We start from the raw sequence: 24,085 nt of genomic DNA, 5'->3' as shown, positions 1-24,085 counted from the left end.
ATAACTTGAAAAGGTCAGAATCGAGATCTCTTTACCTTAGCCCATTGTTAAGGTCTACAGCAATTGTATGCAAGAATAGGGGCTTGCAACATTCACTCATGGGACACACAGCCTTTCTGCTTGAAGCCAAGCCTCCTTCCTAGAGCTTTTTCTTCCATGGATATTCTTCCGTTTTTTGTTTGTTTCAATGCATGCTAAACCATCAGGACTAATACTATGTATTGGCTCTGGACTCAAAAGACCAAGCTGGGGCTTAATATTTACTATTCACACATACTGAGATTTTTTTCAATTCTGAATTTTACTTTAGCATAACTTACTGTTACCTTCATTTTGTACTTAAAAAAATGGAGTTATTACAAATTCCTGCCTTTGTGTTGATTGGAAATTTGATTGAAATACTCTAAAATGTCTATGTGTCTTATGAAATTTTATATTTTTAAAATGAAACATCTATCAAATATATCCTGGGTTTGAAGATTATCAAAATACTATATTAAATTCTTAATGATTACAGAATATTGTCAAGCAGTCTACCACTTTCAGTTCTATGTGAATGTACTGTTTGTTGCTAAGATAATAATCAAATTAATATTAGACCTTTATTTAGACTTAGAGTAAAGCATAAAGAATCCTTGAAATTACTGCACATACACATTTTTTAGCTCTGTAAAGTACATTTATATATTTATCATTTGTTCCAATATCCCTGTGAGGTTAGTAACCTAAGTATTAATTTACCTCCATTTTGTATAAGGAAAAATGAAAACAGATTAAATCAAGGCTAAAATTCAACTTTCCACATTCTTTCTCCAATTACCACACCTCTAAGCATATACTCTGTATTGCAGTTTTCAGTTAACAAAAATGGGAATAGCATGTGGGTAGTTTCTTTTTTTTAAAAACAAATATCTTTCATCATTGATTCATCCCTCAGAAAAGCCATTACTTCAGATGATTTATAGTTAACCTCATATGCTTTCTTATGGAATTGTCTTCCAATTCAATATTTCACACCCTGACCCCCACCTCAATGGACAGAAAATATATTTCATTTTTAAAAATTCAAAGTGAGGTTTAAAAACTTGCTTTGAACTAGACAACATACATCTCAGTTTATAAATATTTTTTTGACACTAGTTTCTACTGGAAAGAAATATCACAAACATCTGAAATGCATACCCATTCTATATTACAAATCTGTTTTGATGTCAGGTAAATATGTTTATAGCTACAGATTTTTACAGTCTTTTAAATAAGTCCAATACTTATTGGTCTTAAATTAGGGTCAATTCCTAGGGAATTGAATATAAAAACAGGAAACCACTTTGAAATAAAACAGATGTACTATCATCAAGTAGAATTTAGTAAAGCAAACATCTGATGAGTTAAAAACTCCTCATGTGTATGCATACTGATTCTGGCTTGCTTAGAATAGGTGTGCAAGGCTGTTCTATTCTTCTCCAACATCTGAACGTGGCATTCTAACACTTGACCTGCAAAACTATCATTAGTGGTTGGTTCTGCCTCTTTATTCCTTCTTCTAAAACCTAGAGAATGTGCTGTATTGCTCATAATACACCTTTCTTAGAGAGATGTATTTTCTAAGATTTCAGTTAATAATTCAAAATATAAATTTAGAAGATTTGCTTTACAATTTGGGTCAAATTCTAAATGGTACTTTGAATTTCATAAGAGTCTCAGGCAAGTAATTTTCTAGAAAGTTATCTTTAATATCTATGCTATATAAATAACATTACACACAAGGTGACAAAACCTTTATCCTAGTTAAAGGTATAGAGGTGCATCAATTATTCCAAATTCTAAAACCAAGCATCTGCATATAAGAAATAACCTGATTAAAGTTTTCCAAGTTTAGTTATTCATCCTTAAATAATTTAAATTCTATATTGAGCAAAACAGATACAAACATATTTATGCAAATTAGCTTTAAACACATAGTATGGCTTACAAGTCACCAATTACTTCTGTATCATAATATATGAGCACCCTTTAGACATTATTCTGCTTTACTCAGTATTCTTCGTTCAAATGAACACATTGTATTCATCTACAGACAATATAAAGCAAATTACTCTGCCCAAATAGGAATAAAGTATTAGGATGCCAATGAAACAAATTAATTTCTAGAAATTTTGGTAAAGACAATAAATGTTAATTTAATATAATTCAAGATATAAGATTTGCAGGGCCTATCTCTTCCCTTTACATGGTAGAAATTTCTTTAGAAACCTTCTCTTAGGAGGAGTAATAGGAAATAGGCATAGCTCACTCCACTCATCCTATCACACATAAAAATAAAATTCATGCAATTTTCAAAACTTAATTTCTTATAAATCCACTCAGCTTCTTTTAAAAGGCAAAGTGTAGCCCCTCTGCTTTAAGAGATCACAAAAAAATTAAAATAGTTTAAATACTGCCATAATTAAGAAAAATAAAGTAGCCATTTATACAAGTGTAAGACTCCAAGCTGGCTTATGCAGTGAAATTAAAATGTTTCGGAGAAAATCTATCATTTAATCATCCAGAGCTACGAACTAACATATAGATTATCCTGCAAGTCATATCATCAATTCCTAATTTTATTTACATTAATGACAATAACATTTAACAATTACAAGTCTACAGGTTTACTTGTTGGAAGTAGTTGAGCTTTTCCAATAGGATTTTTTGGAGAACCTTTATACCAAATCCTTTCTCTTTCTGTATGTTTCCTAAGGACTCTGTTATTTATTCCAGGAGAAAAGCCCATATTATTATTTACAACAGATTTTATTATATTGTAATTAGTTAGGTCATCCAAGGGAGCCTTAATTTGTCCATCAGATACCAGATCCTGTTTACAAATTCTAGACCCAAGAGAAGCATTCACCAAGTCTGGGTGTCTCTTCATCTTTGAGAAAGATTTAGAAGCCAAATTCATGCTTGATTTTGAAATTGCATCAACACTTGACTGTTTACATGACGTAGCCTTCTGTTCTTCAGGACCTGATTTAATATCTGAAATAGAGGAATTTTTTGATGTACTTTCTATACAAGAAGAAAGAGCACTGTCACAGCTCACTGATTTAACCAAAGGAGAAGCAGTATCACCAAGACTTGCCAACTTACACCTTACAGGTTGTCGGTTATACTCCGATAAAGAATTAATTCTTCTGACAGACTGACGGACAGGAGTACGCTGAAACTTAAGAGGTGATTTAATTTTTGTTCTATTTGGTTCATTTAAGGAAAGTTTGTTAAACCACTGTATGTGGTCTGAAACCTTTCCATGCTCTGTCATTTGTAAACTTTCTGAAACCATTTTATCACATTTTTCTACCAGAGACTGCTGTTTAACAATTCTCATAGGCCTAGGTTTTGACAAAGTTGTTATATTACAGGTAATCTGCTCTGAAGATGATGATTTAGACATGTCCTCCCCAGAAGCTGTGCATTTCAATAAATTCTCTTCAATCACACTCTCATTCTCCTTTAATTTAGTATTTAGTTTATTCTTTGCGGACTCCTGTTTCTTTATTTGTTCTTCACTGGGGAACTCTTGCATGCTTAAATAATCTTTTGCTATATTTGAATAAATGGTTTTTTCATGTTCCACCTTCATCTGAGTTGAGTAACATTTTGTAGTTGCTTCTCTACCTAATTCTTGAGTTTGATGTAGTGAGAAGTCTCTTTCTGAGAAACTATTTTCATCTTTACTAGCTTGGTGTTCGTACTTTTTCTTCGATTCTATCACAGTCAAATCATTAGTTTCAAATAAATTTTCCTTTGGGCTATATTCTGTATATGATGTTTCATTTAATTTTGCTTTCACCATATTAGTTATTGAGGACTGCCCATGATTTATCAATGTGTGAAGATTACTTCCAGATTCAGAAAACGCTTTCTGAATTTTCACCAAAGTCTCTGTGGTCAAGTTATCTTCATCCCCATTAGGAGAGTTTCCAGTTAGGTTGCTATTATGCTTATTGTGTACAATAGAAGGGGTAAGCGCATATGAAGTAACAGGTGACTTTTCAACCATAAGATCAGGATCCAAAGAAGAGTTTTCCACCTCAAGACTTCCCTCTATCGGAGATGTTTCATTTGCGTCTATTTCCTGAAAACTTGAATTAGTAGGTCCTGTCCAAGACATGCAGTAATTTGTTCCATCCAGCTGCTCTGGAGTTGATAAGTATTCCTCAGACTTACTGATCTTTTTTGAACCTAAAATAAAGCAGTTCAGTACTTTTAATCCTTTAAATATAACCCAATTCTGAAATACTACCCAAAGACATGGCAAATAAAAGTTCTAAGTATTTAATTCCAATAAATTAAAGATTTGTGTTAAAAGAAATACTTTTTAATGTAAGAATATCAAGCATTTCCATATTTACATTTATAAGTATTCTCTAAAGTACATTGACAGTTCAAATATTCTCACTATTCAAACATGAACTAATTTCTAGAATAGCAAATTAATATATTTTTCCTTAAAAAAGCAGCTAGAGCAGACTTTTTGAGTAAAATTCTAATATTCATGTAACTGTACCTTTCTTTGTTAATCTTTCAATATCTGGGCTAAAAAGTAGACCTGTTTTTACGGATTCAATTCTATTTTTAAAATTTTGTTGACTTGCAAGTCGCCGACCAACATTTTCATATCTATTGACATCAGAACATCCATTCTGCATATAAAAAAAAAAAAAAATTGAAAAGTTTTGGTTAAGAAATAAACCTAGTTAATTCAAAATATTAAGACAAAGTAAATTTTTTTGTAGTTATCAAAATTTTCTACAGCTGATTAAAAATATATATATATATTTGGGAAACAACTTTATAACAAACAAATATATTTACATGCTGTTGAAAGTTGTAAGCATTTGACTTGGCTATTAGTTGATGTCTTATTTTATGACCTAAAATAAAATAAAAGCAGCATGCCATATTCATTAAGTTGTAAAAAATAAATAATTGTGTGCTTACTCTGTGCCAGGGCCTGTTCACAGTAATCAAAAAAGAAAAAAAAAAATTCTACCCCTGTGGAGTTTATGTTCTAGATGGAGAGACTTAGACAAAATAAGAAACAGTAAATTATATGGTATAACATACAAAATACAAGGTGAAAAGTGCTGTGGAGAAAAGTAAAACAGGGCAAGAAGAATATGGTATGGTGAAGGACGGGGGTGTAATTTAACTGGAAGATCATGATTTTTGAGTAAAGAAGGATGAGAATGAGAGCTATGAATGAGGAAAAACATTCCAAGGAGAGGAAAATGTCAGTGTAGTCTCTGAGGCTGAAGCAGAGTGAGCAGGAAAAGAGTTCTGAGAGGTAGGCCAGGATTGGGTCATATAGAGCTTTGCAGGTCTATGTAAGAACTTTGACTTTTATTCAGAGTGAAACGAGGACACACTGGAAGATTCTGAACAGAGGAGTGACATGATTTGACTTGGGTCTTTAAAGGATAATTTTGGCTACAGTACTGCAGAGCAAGGGTGGAAGCAAGTAGACCTATTGGAAGGATGATTGCAGTAATCCAGGTGAAAAATGACAGAGTTTAGAGAAGGTGGGAGAAGTAGTACTGGTGAGAATGAATCAGAGTCTGGATATATTTTGTAAGAAGAAGATAGAGCAGACAGGATTCCCTAATGGATTGGACATGGCATGTGAGAGAAAGTGAGGAGTCAAGGATGCCTTTATAATTTTTGGCCTAGTGACTAGAAGAATGGAATTGTCATCATTGTTATGGGGAAGACTGCAGATTGAAGTGTGGTTGGGGAGAGGGAAATGGTGGCAGCAAAGAAGTGCACCTCAGGAGTTCTGTTTGGGACAGGTTACACTTGAGATGTCTATTGGACTTCCCAGTAGGGAATTTATGTAGGCAGATGTTAAGAAAGCAGTCAAATTGTTCAGGAGAGCAATCTGAGCTGGAGAGGTAAACTTGGAAGTCTTAAGTAAATATGCAATGTTTTAAGTTATAAGACGAGATGATCACCTTGAGTAAGTGGAGATAAAGAGAAGTCCAAAGACTAGGCTTTGGGTACTGTGCTGGTTTGAATTTGTTATGTACCCCACAAAAGACTGTTCTTTTAATCCACTCTCTTGGAGGCAGACCTGTTGTAGGTGGGACCTTTTGATTAGACTATTTCCATGGAGATGAGACCCTGCCCATTAAAGGTCAGTCTTAATTTGTTTACTGGAGTCCTTATGAGAGCTCAGGGAGAGAGAGTGAGCCCAGAGCTGACATAGACCCAGATGCTTGGAGATGCTAAGCTAAGAGATGAAGCTTAGAATTTGCCCCTGGGAGAAGCTAACAGAGAAGCTAAGATATGTAATCCAGAATTTTGCCCCCAGGAGAAGCTAAGAGAGAGAAGCTAAGACAGAAGCTCAGAGACATTTTGAAGAAAGCCACGGAAACCAGAAGCTAAACCCAGGAGAGGGCCAGCATACTCTGGCCATGTGCCTTCCCATGTGACAGAGGAACCCCAGATGTCACAGCCTTTCTTCAGAGAAGGTATCATCCTGTTGATGCCTTAATTGAGACATTTTCATGGCCTTAGAACTGTAAATCTGTGAACTAATAAACCCCCAGTGTAAAAGCCAATCCATTTCTGGTATATTGCATTTTGGCAGCTTTAGCAAACCAGAACAGGTACTTCCAACACAAAGGAATTCGGGAAGTACCCAGCGAAGAAGAGAGGAAATCAGGAGAGTTCGGTGTCCTACAAGCAAGGAAAGAAATTATACCAAAGAGGAACAAGTAATAAGCTGTGTCAAATGCTGCTGGTAGGTCAAGTCAAATAAGGACTGATATTTGACCATTGGTTTGATAAACACTGAATTCATTGGTGACCTGATGAGAACAGTTTCAGTAGGATGTTGGAGATGAAAGCCTCACTAGATTAAGTTTATGGGGAGTAGAAAAAAAGGAATTGCAGAATTAAGTATAGGAGTTTTTCTATAAAGGGGAGTAGAAAATGGGATAGTAGCTGGAAAAGAGACAGAGTCAAAAGGATCTTAAGAGTATGAAGCCTATGGTTTTTTGCTAATATAAACAGATCAATGAAATGGCCACTTACATCTCTGTTACTTTTCCCCAGACTAAATTTCAAACGAAGAGATCTTCGAACCTTTTCTTTACGACTGATTTTAGGAGAGAAGCAGCCTGCTTTTCCTGATTCCACCCTAAAAAGAACGGAATTTAAAATGTTAGTTTATTTTTATAGCATAAACAACAGAGAAATTCTTGCAAAATGAAATCTGAGAGAAAATCCTTAGCAAATCATCTTGCTAATAATTGAATAGAATAATAATTTTCTAAAATCAATTAAATTTTAAGATACCATATATGAATACACTGTACTTGAATCTAAAAATGATCTTTCCTGTTTATCATAAAGGTTATTTAGTCACTTCTAAACTGGGGACATTAGAATAGATTAGCTGTTTAAAATAACAGGAAATTTTAAAATTATACACACCATCACAATAAGATTTTAAGCAAGCAAAGCGAACTCACATTGAGAATCTTTCCCTGGCAGGTATATAAAGGACACTTGATTAGTAAGAATATAAAGGCAGTAAGAAAATTTTTTTATTATAATTTAAATAATTCAAATATTCTGTATTGAGAAATAAATAAAATATTTTTAAAATTATATATACCAAATATTTATCCAACAAAGACAAACTGTCCTAGATAACTTACCTGCAAACTTTCTTGTCTGCAATCCTTTTACTTCGTCTTTGCACACTTGCACTGATCAAATGGTTTCCACTGATGGCTACAGGAGAAAGTGAACTCTGAGATGACCCTTCTGGGCTTGTATCTACATGAACTATAAAATAACCACATGTAATAATTATTTTCTTTTCAAAGTATAAAATATTATTAGCAGCAATTACAGGGATCTAAAGTCTTAATTTTTCTCTTAAGCAACAACAAAATCACATAATTTCTGGTTGGAAGCTTTGGGTTCCAAATAACTAAACTCAACTCAAAAAAATTTTTTTAAAAAGCTTCAATTTTTCACATTTTTGTTGTTAGAGGCTAGATTAAAGGCCAGATTAAGCATGCTTTCATATTAGAGTTTTGCTCTAAACTCTTTTACTAATATAAGGGAGGGGTGGGCACTGTTGCACATTGGAGAAAAAGTAAGCATTGGAGTCAGACAGACTTAAGTCTGCGCTACCACTTACTAAATGGCTTTAGGGTCTGAAAATAGGCATGTATGGTGAATATAAATATTACTGTAATATATATAAAATGTCAGTACAGTATCTGATATCAATTAATGCTATTATCAAAAATAAACCATTGGGGATGGTGGTGATGGCAGCACAAGATTGTGGACATAATTAACAGCACTGAATTATTTATTTGAATGAGGTTAAAAAGGAAAAATTTTTCTAAAGTGAAATTTTAAGTTGCAGATATGTTAATAGAATAAAATTAAAAAAAAATTCCATGGGACTGTACAACACAAATAGTGAACCCTAAGGTAAACCATGGACTACAGTTAATAGTACAATTTTAAAAATGTGCCTTCATCAATTGTAATACTGAACCACAGTATGCAAGGTGTTAATAATAGGGTGGTATGCTTGTCTGAATCTATTACATACCCCATAAAAAGCCAAGTTCTTTTAATCCACTCTTGTGGGGGTTAGACCTATTATAAGTGAGATCTTTTGATTCAGTTGTTTCCATGGAGATATGACCCACCCAATTATGGGTGGGAACTGTTGATTAGATTATTTCCATGGAGATGTGACCCTACCCATTCAAGGTGTGTCTTAATTAGTTAACTAGAGTCCTTAAGAAAGCTCAGGGAGAGAGAGAGCGCTCAGAGTCGACATAGACCCAGATGCTTAGAGATGCTTGGACAGAAATGCCCTGGGAGAAAACAAGCAAAGAAGCTAAGGGAGAAGCTGAGAGAGATATTTTGCAGAGAAGCTAAGATATGTAATCCAGAATTTGCCACCAGGAGAAGCAAGCAATGACCTACAGGAGCTGAGACAGAAGCCCAGAGACATCTTGGAGAAAGCCACTGAAACTAGAAGCTAAACCTGGGAGAGAAGGTTCAGGAGAAGCAGCCATATAGTGCCTTGCTATATGACAGATGCCATCGGCCTTTCCTCAGAGAAGGTATCTACCTCTTGATGCCTTTATTTCGACATTTCCATGGCCTTAGAACTATAAATTTGGAAACTAATAAATCCCCATTGAAAAGGCCAGTCCATTTCTGGTATACAACCATTACAGTGGCTTTTTGGTACATTTGGCTAAAGAAAAATTTGGAGGCCAATATAATGCATCCAGTGTGACAGTTAGCTTTTTTTCTAGGGCTGTACTCTAGTCATCTTGGAAATGCATCAGTGGTCACAGGAAGGCACAGCCAGAATATATGAAGTGGAATAATGCAAAATTATCATTAAGAAAAAAGTTATAAATGGGTACTCCATGGATTGTAGATTAATGCCATTGCCTTTATATATTTTAAAACAAAGCATCATATTGATTAGAATCCAAATGTAGAAACCAACTTATTTTCAATCTTGTAGAATTTTTTGAATTGTGATTCAGAAAGTAGGGTCAAAGAGACATGGTTTAGTTAAGATAATAGGATTATTGTTGCTGAACATTTTAATTTTTTAATTTGTAAAGAAAATTCACTGATTAACAGGCTCAATAATAATGTTATGATAATATTAAGATATTTAACCTATTTGGGGGAGGCTGGAGGAGAAGGAATCAATAGATTCATTGCTTGGGAAGATGATGTCAAGCTTATAAGCAAACAAAGGCAGCAGAACTACAATTCCCATTTGTCATTTGGAAAAGTTCTCCAAACAGGAAAGACTTTCAAATATTTAAAATTTGTAAAACAATATTTAAAAATTTAAAAAACACTAAACTACTTAAAGGCGAATAAATCTCCTAGTCCTGGTATTGAAAGAACCACAGACATAAGCCTGGGAGTCCTTATCATTACACTTTGATGAACAATAGAAAGCCTGTGAAGAGGAGATTTTCTTCCAGAAGAACTACAGGTTGCTATTCTGTTAACCTCTTTAAATAAAACTACAAGGAAAGTGGTAAACATTTTTGGATAATAGAAACAAAGAGAGACTTTGGAAGAGAAGCTCATAACCCAGCTGATGAATTAAAAATAAAACTCTTACCCTTGTCTGAAACCAACAAAAGGATTCAAAGAAGACCTATATTTTGACTCAATCTGAGACAAATGAGATGGGGGACCCTGGGCTTCGCTATGCTTTTATATCATTTTTTGTTGACCATAACGTTAACATGAGCTGATTATACTCTATGTCCACTAAAAGATAGATCTCAATCTAAGCCCACACTAAGAAAAACCTAGTATTCTAAGCAGCATGGTCATATTATTCACTGGAGGTCTGGCTGGCCATATTAGGAACGTGTTCTCTGTTTTGATTATCACATTTTGAGAAAAATAAGAACAAACTGTAGCTCATTTGAAAGAAAAGGGTTGGGCTGGTAAGGGATCTGTAAATCATGCCATAAGGAACATTTTTAAAGCTCTTATAAAAACTACTCATGTATAAAACTTTAAAAATACCTCTCCCTAAAACTCCAACCCGCAATGGTTACCACGATGATAACACCACCACTCTGGATTCAAAGATCAAACTTCTGGCAATCTCAACTCAACAGAAGACAGCAATAGAGCCACAGCTATAGATATAGATGTAACTAAAGTAGGATTCAGGTTGTCCAATCACACAAAATCCAAATACCAATGCTAGCCCAGAAGTCCAAATTCTCACTCTAAGTTAATATAACTTTCAATAGGATCCATAAAACACACACACACGTACAAATTATATAGAACCAGTGTCTATTTTAACAGGCAGGGAACTTTATAAACATTCAGAGATTTGATAACACAGATTAAAGTTCTGACTCCTAAAGGGTGATATTAATATGAAAATAGCACTTTGTGCAGAGTAGGCACTCATGTCAATGTTTATAACACAATTATATAAAATTCTATTTACTACCTGATACTGGTGTAGAACTGCTACTGAAGAGATTACTTGGCAACAGCTCAAAGTTAAAATTGTGCTTGATGAACTTCCTTTTCTTACTTGAGAAACCATGTGAAGAATCTACTGGCAGTTTACGCTTAGCATTTGGTGTAAGAATCATTGGTGATACAGATACTTGAGCTACAATTAAAAACAAACAACCAACAACAAAACAATTTGTTGTTTCTCCTAGAGTTTATAAAATACAAAAGCTTTATACAGTTTCTTATTATAAACCCTTACTTAGAGCTAAAACAGGGGGAAGGAATACATTTAAAATATCAAACATATGTTAGGTAACTGAATTAACACTGTGCCGTTACTTAAAATGAAATACAGAAGTCAAGAGATAAGATCAAGAAACAGCTGTAACTTAAACAAAATAGACTAAAAGGCACAAATAATACACAATAAATGTCGGAAAGAAAATTATAATAAAGGAGTTGCAACAAAAACTGATCTAAATACTATCTTTGTTTTTCATCATAACTGAGTATTAACTCTGAAAAACAAAACAAAAGATTGTATTTTCTGTTAAGTTGTTGAGGTGAACAATTTCAGCTATAAACAAATGAAGGTAAAATATTTGAACATTCACTAATTCACTTCTGGTTCAAATACAAAAATGAGGTGTTGTGTGTATTAAGTTTAAACGCATAAACTTTGTTTGTAGCAGAGCATATATGAGGGCATGCAATCCACTTGAGCTAATTTCACATGTTCATTAGCATCCAACAGAAAAAGCATGATTAAGATTAAAGATATAACAATAAACTAAAAAATTCTCACCTAGAATTTCTGGCCCATTATATCCAATGTAATTAGCAATGTCACAACACAGTAGAGTATAATATCTCCATTGAAAATAATATTTTAATTTGATTAAACCAAAATAAGTTAGGTAATTATTATAATTATTTTTGTAGAATACTATGAAAATTTTCTTTAAATAAATATAATACCTACCAGTTCTTTCTCGCTGAGGTGTAATAGAGGGTGTTCTGTTAGATTTAAGTTTATTTAATGCTCCACTAACAAAATCTGAAATGCAAGTCATATATAATCATATAATCAATTATAACTTAATATTTACCTTTCACCAAAAATTCCTATTAATATTTGCAGTCTTAACATCTAATTTCATATCAGCTTATACATTTTAAAGTCACTTAATGTCATTTAAAAGGAACTATTTCAAAATAGGAAAAACTAAAGGATATATTTTTATTCCATCTATTGCTTATATTCCCATAATCCCTCAAGAAAAAGAAAAAGGAAAAACATAATACAGAATTAAATGTAATGCAAATATGTATATTGTACAAAAAGGATATGGAAGAGGGAATCACTTCTTAATAAAGAATAAAAAAGAAAGTTTTGAAACCTAGACAGTGTTTTGAAAGATTAGAAGGAGCCAATTAGTTAAAAGGATAGTATTCTGGGTAAAATGAATGGCATATACACAGGCATGTCAGTAAAAGGATTTATGTACACTGCAACCAGTAGTTTGCTATTGCTAAAACAAAAGGTGAGTGATAGTTTTAGTAAGAGATAAGCTTTGTGAATTAGGCAGAACAGAATCTTGTGTGTCATTTTAAAGAACTTGGACTTTTCCAAAGGCAAACAACAACACTGTCAGATCTGTATTTTAGAAAAATCATTTGGCAGCAGTGGGAAAGACAGATATAAGGGGGCAAGCCTCCTTGGAGGCAGGCAAACTAGGTGAAGGCTCATTTAAGTATATTATTCAGTCATTCAATAAATATTTATTTCATACCTACTGTGTGTCAAGCACAGTATTAGCACTGAGGATGTAACAGTGACCAAAACAGATGCCGGTTTTGCCTTTATGGAATGTAAATGGAAGAAAGAAACATTAAGCATAATAAGAAAGGATAAGTAGTCTGAAGAAAAGTGCGACTATAAAACAGAGACATAATTTAGATTGGGGGGGTCAGAGAAGTTGTCCCTGAAGAAATGATATTTAAATTGAGACCAGAAGGAAGAGTGGGAATTAGCCAGGCAAGAAATGAAAGTCTGAACTGAGGCAGAAGCAGTGGAAATGGGAGGCAGGAATGAGGTATTTAATAGATCCGAGTTACAAGGCTTGGTGGTGATCAGTGGGATGTGTGGATGAGAAAAGGGTCAAGACTGCTAGAGTTCTGATTCTGATGACTGAATGGACAATGGTGCCACCAAATGAAATAGGAAAGTACACAAGGAGGAGGTAGGCATGCATATCAGACCAAAATTGATATGAATCCATTTGTGGAAATATCAGGGCAAAAATAGATTTGGGAGTCAGCTCAGAAATGGTAATTTAAAAAAAAATATGAATGAATGACATCATCTTAGAGGATATAGCATGAGAGGAAAGTCAAGGAAAGAAGAATGGAACGTTTGAGAGGTGGTCAGACAAAAAGAATCCAGAAAATGAGATAGAACAAATGGCCACTAAGTAGGGAAACGAAGAAAGCATAGTTTTATAAAAAAAACAAGGAAGGAAAAAAAAAAAAATCAAGACAGAAATAGGCAAATGGTCAAAGAGATTCTGAATAAAACAGGCCTAAAATTATACACTGAATTTAGCTATTAGAAAATTATCATGGCTTCAATAGGAATAGTCTCCAGCCAAAATAATGCCCTAATTTTCAGCTATGATGAAACACAAAACTACTTCTAATTCTTTAAATGTTCATTTACTTGATTAATCACCAAATATCACTCAAAGTCGTCATTTAAATAGAGGTTCAGAAATAGCTCACTTATCTATTATTGAGGAATCTTATATGCTCAACCAAAATAAGTACAAATCAGAGGTGAATATGGAATACTTCAATGAAGAGACAAAAATGGCCGTGCTCTAGCTGGCAAGCAATGGCTAATAAGGCCAATCTTTAAAACAAGGTTATGGAAGAGGAAAAAGAGACAAAAGAAAAGGGAAAAGCAGAGAAATGAAGAGCCAAAATAGAAGAGAAAAGAAGAAACAATCAGGTAACAGGTTCAATCCCAGTAGATAAAAATTAGAATAGCATAGCAAAATCAGGACTATCGAAAGACAAACTAATACAAAGCACACCATAGTGTTTATGATTTAGTTTAACAACTATAGACTTATATATACCAAACCTTTAAGATTTTGTTTATTTGATTTGTTTTATTTAGTTTTCTGCAGTAGTACATGGGATTTTTTTTATTATATTGGTTGCATATATTACACCAAGCCTATTTTTCCATAAATATAAATATCTGTTATATATTATATATATATTATATATAAATTGTATATAAATATCTGTTATATATTATACATTAATACATATAAGTATAAATATAAAAGCTAAAACATTTTTTTAAATTAACAACAAAAAAAGACAAACTGTTTCCCTACACTGAAACCATCATGATTGTATCATGAGCCACAGCAAAAGCACATGAGCTACAGAAACTACTTTGATAAAAGGAAAATGTCTTAATCTCTTTAATTATCTCATAAGCTTACTATATGTACTTGAGGAAGTACCACACTAATAATAATAAGGACACTGTGGTGTGTTGAATTGTGTACACCCTACTTTGGTCCTAGTCTGCATTCTGGTGGGTGTAAACCTATTGTAAATAAGATCTCTTCAAGATGTTACTTCAACTGTTGCTGCAAAGGAGAGGCTAGGCCTGCCTATAATTGTGCCTAAGAGCCTCCTCCCGAATGCCTCTTTTTTGCTCAGATGTGGCCCTCTCTCTACCTAAACCAACTTGGCAGGTGAAATCACCGCCCTCCCCCGTACATGCGATCAGACACCCAGGTGAGTGAATCTCCCTGGCAATGTGGAATATGACTCCTGGGGAGGAATGTAGACCCGGCATCGTGGGATGGAGAACATCTACTTGACCAAAAGGGGGAAGTGAAAGGAAATGAAGTAAGCTTCAGTGGCAGAGAGATTCCAAAAGGAGCCGAGAGGTCACTCTGGTGGGCACTCTTATGCACAATATAGACAACCTTTTTTAGATTCCAATGAATTGAGGTAGCTGGTGGTAGATACCTGAAACTATCAAACTACAACCCAGAACCCATGAATCTTAAAGATGATTGTATAAAAATGTAGCTTACAAGGGGTGACAATGTGATTGGGAAAGCCATATGGACCATACTCCCCTTCATCTAGTTTATGGATGAGTAGAAAAATGGGGGAAGGAAAAAACAAACAAACAAAGGCACCCAGTGTTCTTTTTGACTTTAATTGCCCTTTTTCACTTTAATTATTATTCCTTTATTTTTGTGTGTGTGGTAATGAAGGTGTCAGGGATTGATTTTGGGGATAAATGCACAACTATGTAATGGTACTGTGAACAATCAAATGTATGATTTGTTTTGTGTGACTGTATGGCATGTGAATATATCTCAATAAAATGAATTGAAAAAAAAAAAAAAAAAAGATGTTACTTCAGGTAGTGTGGCCCCACTGAATCAGGGTGGGCTTTAATCTGGATTACTGGAGTCCTTTAATAGGTAGAGTGAAAGTCAGTCAGGAAGAAAAGCCAGGAGAGGCCACTATGTGACAGAAAAGCCAAGGATAAATATCGCCAGCAGCAAAACCCAGAACACCCCTGTCTTCTGGGAGAAAGCATCACCTTGCCAATACTTCAGTTTTGGACTTCTCCTAGACTCAAAACCGTGAGCCAATAAATCCCCATTGTTCACACACAAGGCAAGGATAGGAAAATTATGAAGGACCAAATCACTTTTGCTTATAAGATTTTGCCCACAAAATCCTGTGTAGATTCTGATGCACTACAATTGTTGAAAATTGTCATACCCAACAAAAAACTAAGCTAGAGAAAATAACTCATATAATAAATATAAATCAAAAATAAAAGTCAAATTTTCTTCAAAGCAAATGCAGTTGAGCCACATGGATGTTTGCGTATTTCAAAGTGAGATCCAAAAAAAATAGGGTGCTATAACATAAAAAAACAAAACAAACAAAAAAAAAACACTGACGGTCTAGAGCTCCTGAACAGTTTCAAATCACTTATAAAATTGGTGTATTTTGGTGACACTTGACAAATGATACCCTGTGTTTGAATAAATAAAGTACCTCTGGGCTTAGGTCAAATATTAATAATTTGATTTATTGTATCCATTCAATTGTTGATGCCTATTCAGTTAAAAACACAGGCTGGATACAAGGATGTATAAAATATGCTCACTGCTTTCAAACAGCTTTAAATATGGTAGGTAAGAGAGTCATGAACAAGGAATAAGTATAAAACCATACAAAAATGGTTAAAGTCCAAAAAGTACAGAATATAAAGAGTAGAAACTAGATTATTTCCCCACCAGAAAAAAATGGGGAGGAGAAGCTTATTTGACAAGACTTAATTTAAGCTGAATTTTGAAAACTGGATAGAATTTGAACAGCAGGGGTAGATGGAAGTAAAATCATTATATCAAGAGGCAGTATAAGCAAAACAAAAAGTGTCTGGAAAACAATAACTTAAGCACAGGTTGAATAAAAGAGATACAAGAAACAGCTAGAAAGGTTTGCTAAAGCAATTCTACGAACGATCTTTAATGCCAGGCTATAAATATCAGTATTATCAAAAGAAGTATCTGAAGGGTGATGTGTGATATCTGATGAATTATCCATTAAGAATGTCAGCCTAGGGAAGTTAGTCCCACACAGGGACTGGTGTCTTGGTAGCCTGGGAAGCTTTTGTTCTCTCGTGCCCCACTCCATCTCCAGAACTACAACCAGGTGGAGGCAGGAAAAGCTGGCAAGATCTTCATCCTAACCCCTTGTTCGCTTTCTAGCTAGCTTTGTGACCTTGGGCAGCCTCACTTCTCTGAGTATAAATGGTGTTTGGTGAATGGGTTACAGGTATGCCATGAGCTGGTGAGGGGTGCTCTTTCTTATTCTTCTTTTGTAATGATGAATATTAAACGATTTTTCTTATGAAACACTCATAAATGTATGACATTTAAAGTCCTGTTTGAATACTGTTTGTCTGACTCCCTCAGTAAACTTCCATATTCAGTAACATAATTATTGTCTTGGTGTATAAGACTTTTAGTAAAGTACCTGCTGCCAGGGAGGCCTCTGTGGTGATTATATGAAACAGGACCTCACCCAGGTCAGCTGTCAAAATATTATGTGACATATTATGAAAAATATTGCGAAGTGTTCCAGTAAATTAATCCTGAGTCACCAAGGAAAGGCTGGTTATTCCTTTCAGAAAGCAGAGAAGTATGTAACTCATTTTATAACAGTTTCTATGTAAAATATTTTGATATGCTTTAGACTTTGGAGGAATAAACTTCTCTGAATAATAAAATCATGTACAATGGGAAAAAAAAAGAATGTCAGCCTACAGCAATAAATAGGGTGGATTCGAGAAGGCAAGCACAAGGATCAAGAAGGAGATTCTTACAATAAAGATGAAGTAATACTGCAGAGATAGAATCTTATAGAACCTGAAAACTGAGTGAATATAGATGATAAAGTAAGAGTTAGGAACCCGTGGTTTAAAGCCTGAATGTCTAGGGAATGGTGGTGCCATTAATAGAAAATGGAATTTAAACAGAACCAATTTAGAGAATGAAGAGGATCATTTTCAAATATGGAGTTTAAAGCACCAAGGAGAAACAGACGTGAAGATGTCCAGCTGGTAGGCCATTGGTAAGGAGGAATAATAGTTTGTGATAGAGAGCTGGTGTTCATTTATTTAGATGTGATACTTGACATTATAGGAGTGAATGAGATCACAAAGGGCAAGAGAGTAATAAAGATGATCTGCGGCTGAGAAATATCTACATTTGGGGTAAGAAGTCATAAGGGGAATCTACTAAAGAAGAGGCAAAGAAGAAACACAAGAATGAAATAATATGCAAGCCAAAAGATTCAAAAAGGAATGGAATAGTTAATAATTGGTTCTGAGACTCAAAAGTTAAGAAATTTCATAAGGCACTTGGAGGAGAAATGGCCTCAGTCTTCTTGATCAAGGAGATAAGTCATATTATTGACTTGCCGTAATAGAACTTTTGATATTTTTGATTCTTCCTTGGTAATATTTCCCTCATCATTTAGTTCATACTCCTTACTAATCCTCGTCACTAACTAGTTCAAACCCTGATCTCACCTGGATTATTGCCACATATTTCTAACTATTCTCCCTACCTCCAAGTCTCAATTCTCCAAACCAGATAATTTTTATAGATTATTTTAGTCATGCCAGGCCTCTAATCATAAACCTTCAATGGTTCACTAAGACCCAGCTTAATGTTCTAACTCTTTAGCCAGACATTGAGCTCACCATAATGCAATCCAAATCCTTATGATGAACCCTTCACTCAAGTCAGGCTGGTCTAGGTATAGACACAAACAAAGGTTACTTCTTCCCTCACACATCTTTCTTCATATCATCCTTCCTGTCTAGATTATGATACAAGCATTCTGACCCCTTCCCCAGTTCCCCAAGATTCTACCCATTCTTCAAGAAGGCTGAAGTTCAAACTTCCATTTGAAGAGGTGCTGATCACTACAACCCAGGAACTTTTTCCTTTGAACACATTTTATATTTGTGCTAATGATTTAGCTCTTAATAGCAGACTATACTGTCATTTTAACTTTTCACATGCATATGCCATATCTTTCCAGCTATGCAGAAAGCATTACAAAGACATATGCCATAGTTTATACTTCCTGTTCAAACACATCTTAGAAAAAGTTGATTTTAGATATAAGTAGATCACTGAACTTCCATCAAATGGGACTGCCACTTACCTCCAACACTCTGTCTTCTTTTTCTCCTATATTCACCAGGAGATTCATATTCACCTTCTTCAAAACCTTCTAATGATGGAGTAGCACAGAGACCGTCAATACCCAACATAGCTGGTATCTTTTCCAGGATAAAATCTGGTACACGCCCTAAATGAAAATGTTCACAAGATAATTATTAACTTTCCTCTATCACCACTCCCCAAAATATTTACAGTACACTGCAAGTTTTCTATCAATTGGCGTCACAGTTCACTTGAAAGAAGCAGGCATCTTACTCATGTAAACAAATCCCATCATTACATAATGCAGCTACATCTTACCAATATCTGAAGCATAATCAATAAGAGTTTGTACTACTGCAGCTTGTAGTCGGAGCTTTTTTTCCATGTTAGCAGACATCTTTTCATGCCCTTCACGTGTCTGAAGAAGGTTTGGAGCAAATATTACTGCAAGATTGCTGCTATCCATCTTATTCTCACTGGACCTTAAAAGAAACAGGTTTTATTAGATGGAGTCAAAGATGAAAATACCAAGAGTTAAAATAATGTATTGAGCACATTTTGAAGATCCCTTACGTTATCAGTCACACACAAGTCAAAATACGGGAAACCCTCAACTACTTATCTATATGATTGGTTGGAACATAAGACAGAACCAGAAATATACAACCTCTGTATGTATAAATTATGTATCTCACAAAAACTGTGCTAATCAGAGTTCCCCTGGGTCCATACTTTGCTTTTCCACACAAATGGAACATGTTTGTCTGGTACTCAAACCAATACACAGAAAATTTTAAGTATTAGATGGAAGCAAGTATGTCCAAAACAATAAGACTTACTGACAAAGAAGAAAGGTTATCAGGAAAGAAAGGAGAGTGTGTGGGAAGCAAAATATAAATATTTTTTAAAAACACTGTAATCTGAAGCCATTCAGTAGACAAAGAATCCTATAAACTAATAAGCTATTAAAGCTTTCATAATGATGATACACAGCATGAAAATAGTAAAATTATTTGGTACGCAGTTTCTTAAATTACACAGGGTATACTCCTTACTGTAAGGAAGGATATAATAGCTTTTAGAAAAATTTCCAGTCCAAACAAAATTTAATTTATTACCTAGAAGGATAAGTCCTTAGCTAATTGAGAAATTAAACTACCATTTCCGAGAACTTTTAATTACCACTTACCTAAGGGAAACATTCCTGAGAAAGTTAAAAAAGTATCGCAATATATCAATTGTGTGGTCAGCCATAAGACAAGAGAGTAACAATGTAGCTTTATTCTTTTCCTCTGTTCCCAACTGTTGAGCTTTGAAAAGTGCTTCATGCAAATCAGCTGGGAGAATGGGTTCTGGCAATTCCCTAAAAAATTGCTTAAGAAGTCCTGCAATATCACAGGGAGGTGCAGAAGACAGGCAACTTTCACCATGATCCAGTTTATTCTGAAATAAATATAATAATTTGAACATAGGAGTGGGGGTAGAGGGTAGAGCTTAAGAGTTTATTGCAAATAAAATCCTTTCTTATAACCTAAGTTAAAAAGCTTAATAAATTTTTCTTAATTCTTGTTTTAATATATACATACATACAGATATATATACATACACGCACACACACACACACACACACACACATATATATTTCCTTTCCAGGAGGGCAAAAACAATAAAATTCTAAAAAACATTTATTTCCTATAAGAATGAGGAACATGAATTTGAAAGTACTCTATAAACTTTTGAACCATATAAACTATGTACAATTTCCTTTTTAAAAGAGATTCGTCTGCCATGGAAAAAGCCGTTTGTAAAGTCAATTTCTGTAATCATTCATGTAATAGTTCTAAAAATTTCAATTACAAAAACCAAATCAGAGAATGGTACAATGAAAACTTACAGTTCAAGAACATACTTACCTTTAGTGCTTTTAGACGAATAACAGATCCTGATTTCCTAAAAAGTCCTTCTGTATTAACATGCTCTTCTAAAGAAGTGCAAGCATCAACAAGAAAGCTGAAAGAGAGAAATCTTTTCAGCTGACCAAACATACTTAACAGATCCTATTCTACTGCTAATGTACATAAGCAGGTAGGCCAAGCACTAGTTCCCCTTCCAGAAGCTCTTGCTGCCCCAAATTTCTTTACTTTGTGATAAACGGTTACTTTTAGTCATCTTCTTGCCTCCTAAATTCTTTTCTAGGGCCCATCTTTTTCACCAGGCCAACTTCAACAAAACCTCTCAATCGTACATCCTTCTCAAACTATTACTGTATTTCTCTGCTTCCCCTCAGAGAGCAAGATTTACCTTTTTTACTGCCTCTACTTCTACATACCCCAATCTCTACTCAACCCACTTCAAGTAGACTCTCAATCCCATTACTCCAATGAAAGAGCTCTCATCTGGATCACCATTTATATGGTCAATTCTTTGCCCTCATCTTGCTTGACCTATAGGTATTTGACACCCTTGACCATTTTGACAATACACTACTCTTCTGGTTTTTCTGCTATCCCCTAATTGCTCCTTCTCAGGTCCCTTTGCTTGTTCCTCTTCTGCCAGGCCTCTACATGCCAGAATGACCATGGCTCTGTCCATATTGTTCTTCTTTTCTTTATCTGTTGTCTCTCCAAATGCTTTAAATGTTATCTACATTTGCCAAAACTAAGGCAAGACTTTTTTCCCATACCAACACTACTCCACAGATAAGGGCATATTCCAGTCCTTAAAATTCTTTTCATATTAAGGGGTATGCACTCAATTTCTTTATTTTCAACAATGATTTCAGTCACTATTGCTTTAGGATGCTTAGATATTTAACAACGGGTACCAACAAATTAGAACGGATGTTAGCTGCGAATATGATACAGTTGTACTGGTACACAGTAGCTGAATATTAGCCATTTACAGAGGATAACTGACAGAATACGTTTTTTTAAAAAAGTAGGTAAAGACATTACAAAAAAAGACTTTATTTTTCTTAAGGATATAACTCCACAATTCCAAATGTTGAAAATCATTAAAAACGAAGCCTTCTATAGACATTTAAAAAACAAAGTAGTAAATATCTTAAGAAAATCATGATTCTATACCTATGATGAATTGGGGAAAATTTGTCTTAAGGCAGGAAAGTGTTCAATAAATATTTTTAGACAATGCATTAATTAAAACCTAGGTTATTGAACTAGAGCAGCCAGATTGAACCCTACTTTGGAGAAAAGAGCAATGAACCAGTAAGGTCTCAGTTTCTCTATATGCATTTTAAAATAATTTTCTTATACTATAAACTTCCCCAGTAATTTCTGATGCTGTTAATCCAAAAGGTTATTTTTAAATAGTCTACTCCAGTGTCTTAGCTTAAATATTCTTTATCCAACATTACTAAAACAAACAAAAAATACCAAATTATTACTGTGTTTCATAGACCTGAATTGTGCCAAAAGAATTGGAATAGAACTGAAAACTCTGACTCAACAGAACAAAAATAATTTGCTTTCTTAACATTTATTCATTTCTGAACTTTAAAATTCAATCCTGGGAATGAGTATGAATCACAATGTCAAAATACATAAAAGTTAAAAAAAAATTACTAGTGTTGAGAGAGAAATCATTTGCTAATTTGAAACAATTACGTGACTCAATCATTTATTTACTTATTTCTTAAAATTGATTCATTTTTATTAAAGAAGTTATAAGTTTACAGAAAAATCATGCATGAAATGCCAAGTTCCCATATACCAACTATTTATTTTTAAACACTCTAACACCATTTTGAAATATTTACTTTGTTCTTTATTTAAAACTTTGCTTACCTTGGAATGTGTCCGTATTCTGGCACAATAGAATGGGGCAACACATTGAAGGGTACTCCAAACACTTTACCCTAAAATGACAAATTCAGTTACTCTAACACAGATACTGAGCAAAATAAGTTTTCTTAAATATTAGGCAAAGTAAAACCTCAGGAAATAAGATAGCAGAAATAAACCACCAGTCAAGACAATTGAAACAATTATTTCAGGTATACTTGATAACAAATAATTACTATATTAGACATTATGCTAGGTGCTAGAGCACAGAGATGACCACGATAAAGTCACTGCACTTAAGCAATACAGTCTCTAATCCAATAATGGAAAATCAATCCTGATAGTGGTTAGTCAGAAAATAGCTATCCAGAATTTGGTCAAAACACTAACATTTCCTGTGACTTTCAGTGACCTTAAAAATACTAACCTGAACAAGTGGCTAAGTCAATTGAAAAGCAAAAATTTACCAAGAGTAAATTTGTGTGTTGGTTAAGTTGGGTGTTTTAGCACTCTTTTGAAAAATGAATCTGCCACTATCTTTGTGTGTGCCTTTGAACTTCTTAAAAACGTGTCACTGATTAGGAAGGTCATGGCTCTGCTCTGAGCTTAAAAATAAACTCAAGACTGTACATATCTGCTTACATAAAATTAAATTTGGTAAACCTAATCTCACACAGGTTAATTTAGCTCAGATGTATCCGCTTTCCCTAAATGCTGTTGAAGCACTTAAGTTTTAAGAGCATCTTATTTAACTTTATATTTACAATAAGTAATCATTTATCATTCTTAATGATTCAATACAGAAACAAAATGTATTAGTCCTCTTTCAAACATCTGAACCATTTAATTGATGAATAGACCAAGCTTAAAAACCATACAATAGAGTGCTTAAGAGAGAAGGCTCCAGTCAAGACTGCCAGGTTTTAAATTCTGGCTCTTCCACATAGTAGCCGAGTAACCTTGGTCAAACTAACATTCTCTGTGCCCCAGTATCCTCACATAGATCCCATGTCATAGAGTTGTAGAGAGAAATAAACCGAATTTAAAAATGTAAAATACTTATATCACTGTCTGACACAGAGTAAGCACTCAAAGAATATTTGTTGCTGTTATTATTTCAAGAAGAACTTTAAAAAAAAATGTTAGTATGGGCAACCTCTTATTTGGGTAAATAAGAATTTTGATGATACAGTGCAATCAAAACAAAACTAAATTATATGCTCACTATATTTGTCATACATAACTAGAATTCAGACTTTTTTCCCTTAAAATTCTCACTGTTCTCAATAATTGGCTTCACAAGTAATTGCTGTAATTTAATCTCATGCAATAAAATAACATGCTTTTTAAATTTTATGTTTTGGAATATCTCCTCAACATCATTTTTTATTAAAATTTCTAGTACTTTTCTTAAAAATCCCAAAAACT

The 24,085-nt window shown here is 34.0% G+C and overlaps 1 protein-coding gene across 1 annotated transcript; it reads right to left on the bottom strand.

Moving 5' to 3' along the window:
* Positions 1–1,789: 1,789 nt before the first annotated feature.
* ARHGAP11A (Rho GTPase activating protein 11A) lies at positions 1,790–22,696 on the bottom strand. Its single transcript, XM_037834364.1, has 11 exons — positions 22,661–22,696; positions 20,768–20,864; positions 20,044–20,297; positions 19,173–19,336; positions 18,853–18,999; positions 12,038–12,112; positions 11,045–11,212; positions 7,710–7,839; positions 7,081–7,186; positions 4,553–4,688; positions 1,790–4,227 (listed from the first exon to the last, which is right to left on the bottom strand). Exons 3-11 carry the CDS (start codon positions 20,106–20,108, stop codon positions 2,636–2,638), a joined length of 2,583 nt encoding a protein of 860 aa, XP_037690292.1. The 5' UTR covers positions 20,109–20,297; positions 20,768–20,864; positions 22,661–22,696; the 3' UTR covers positions 1,790–2,635.
* Between the last annotated feature and the right edge of the window lie 1,389 nt (positions 22,697–24,085).

This window comes from Choloepus didactylus, chromosome 4 (genome assembly GCF_015220235.1).
Source record: "Choloepus didactylus isolate mChoDid1 chromosome 4, mChoDid1.pri, whole genome shotgun sequence".
Classification (NCBI taxonomy): Eukaryota; Metazoa; Chordata; class Mammalia; order Pilosa; family Megalonychidae; genus Choloepus; species Choloepus didactylus.
This window is presented reverse-complemented; position numbering and strand designations above follow the sequence as displayed.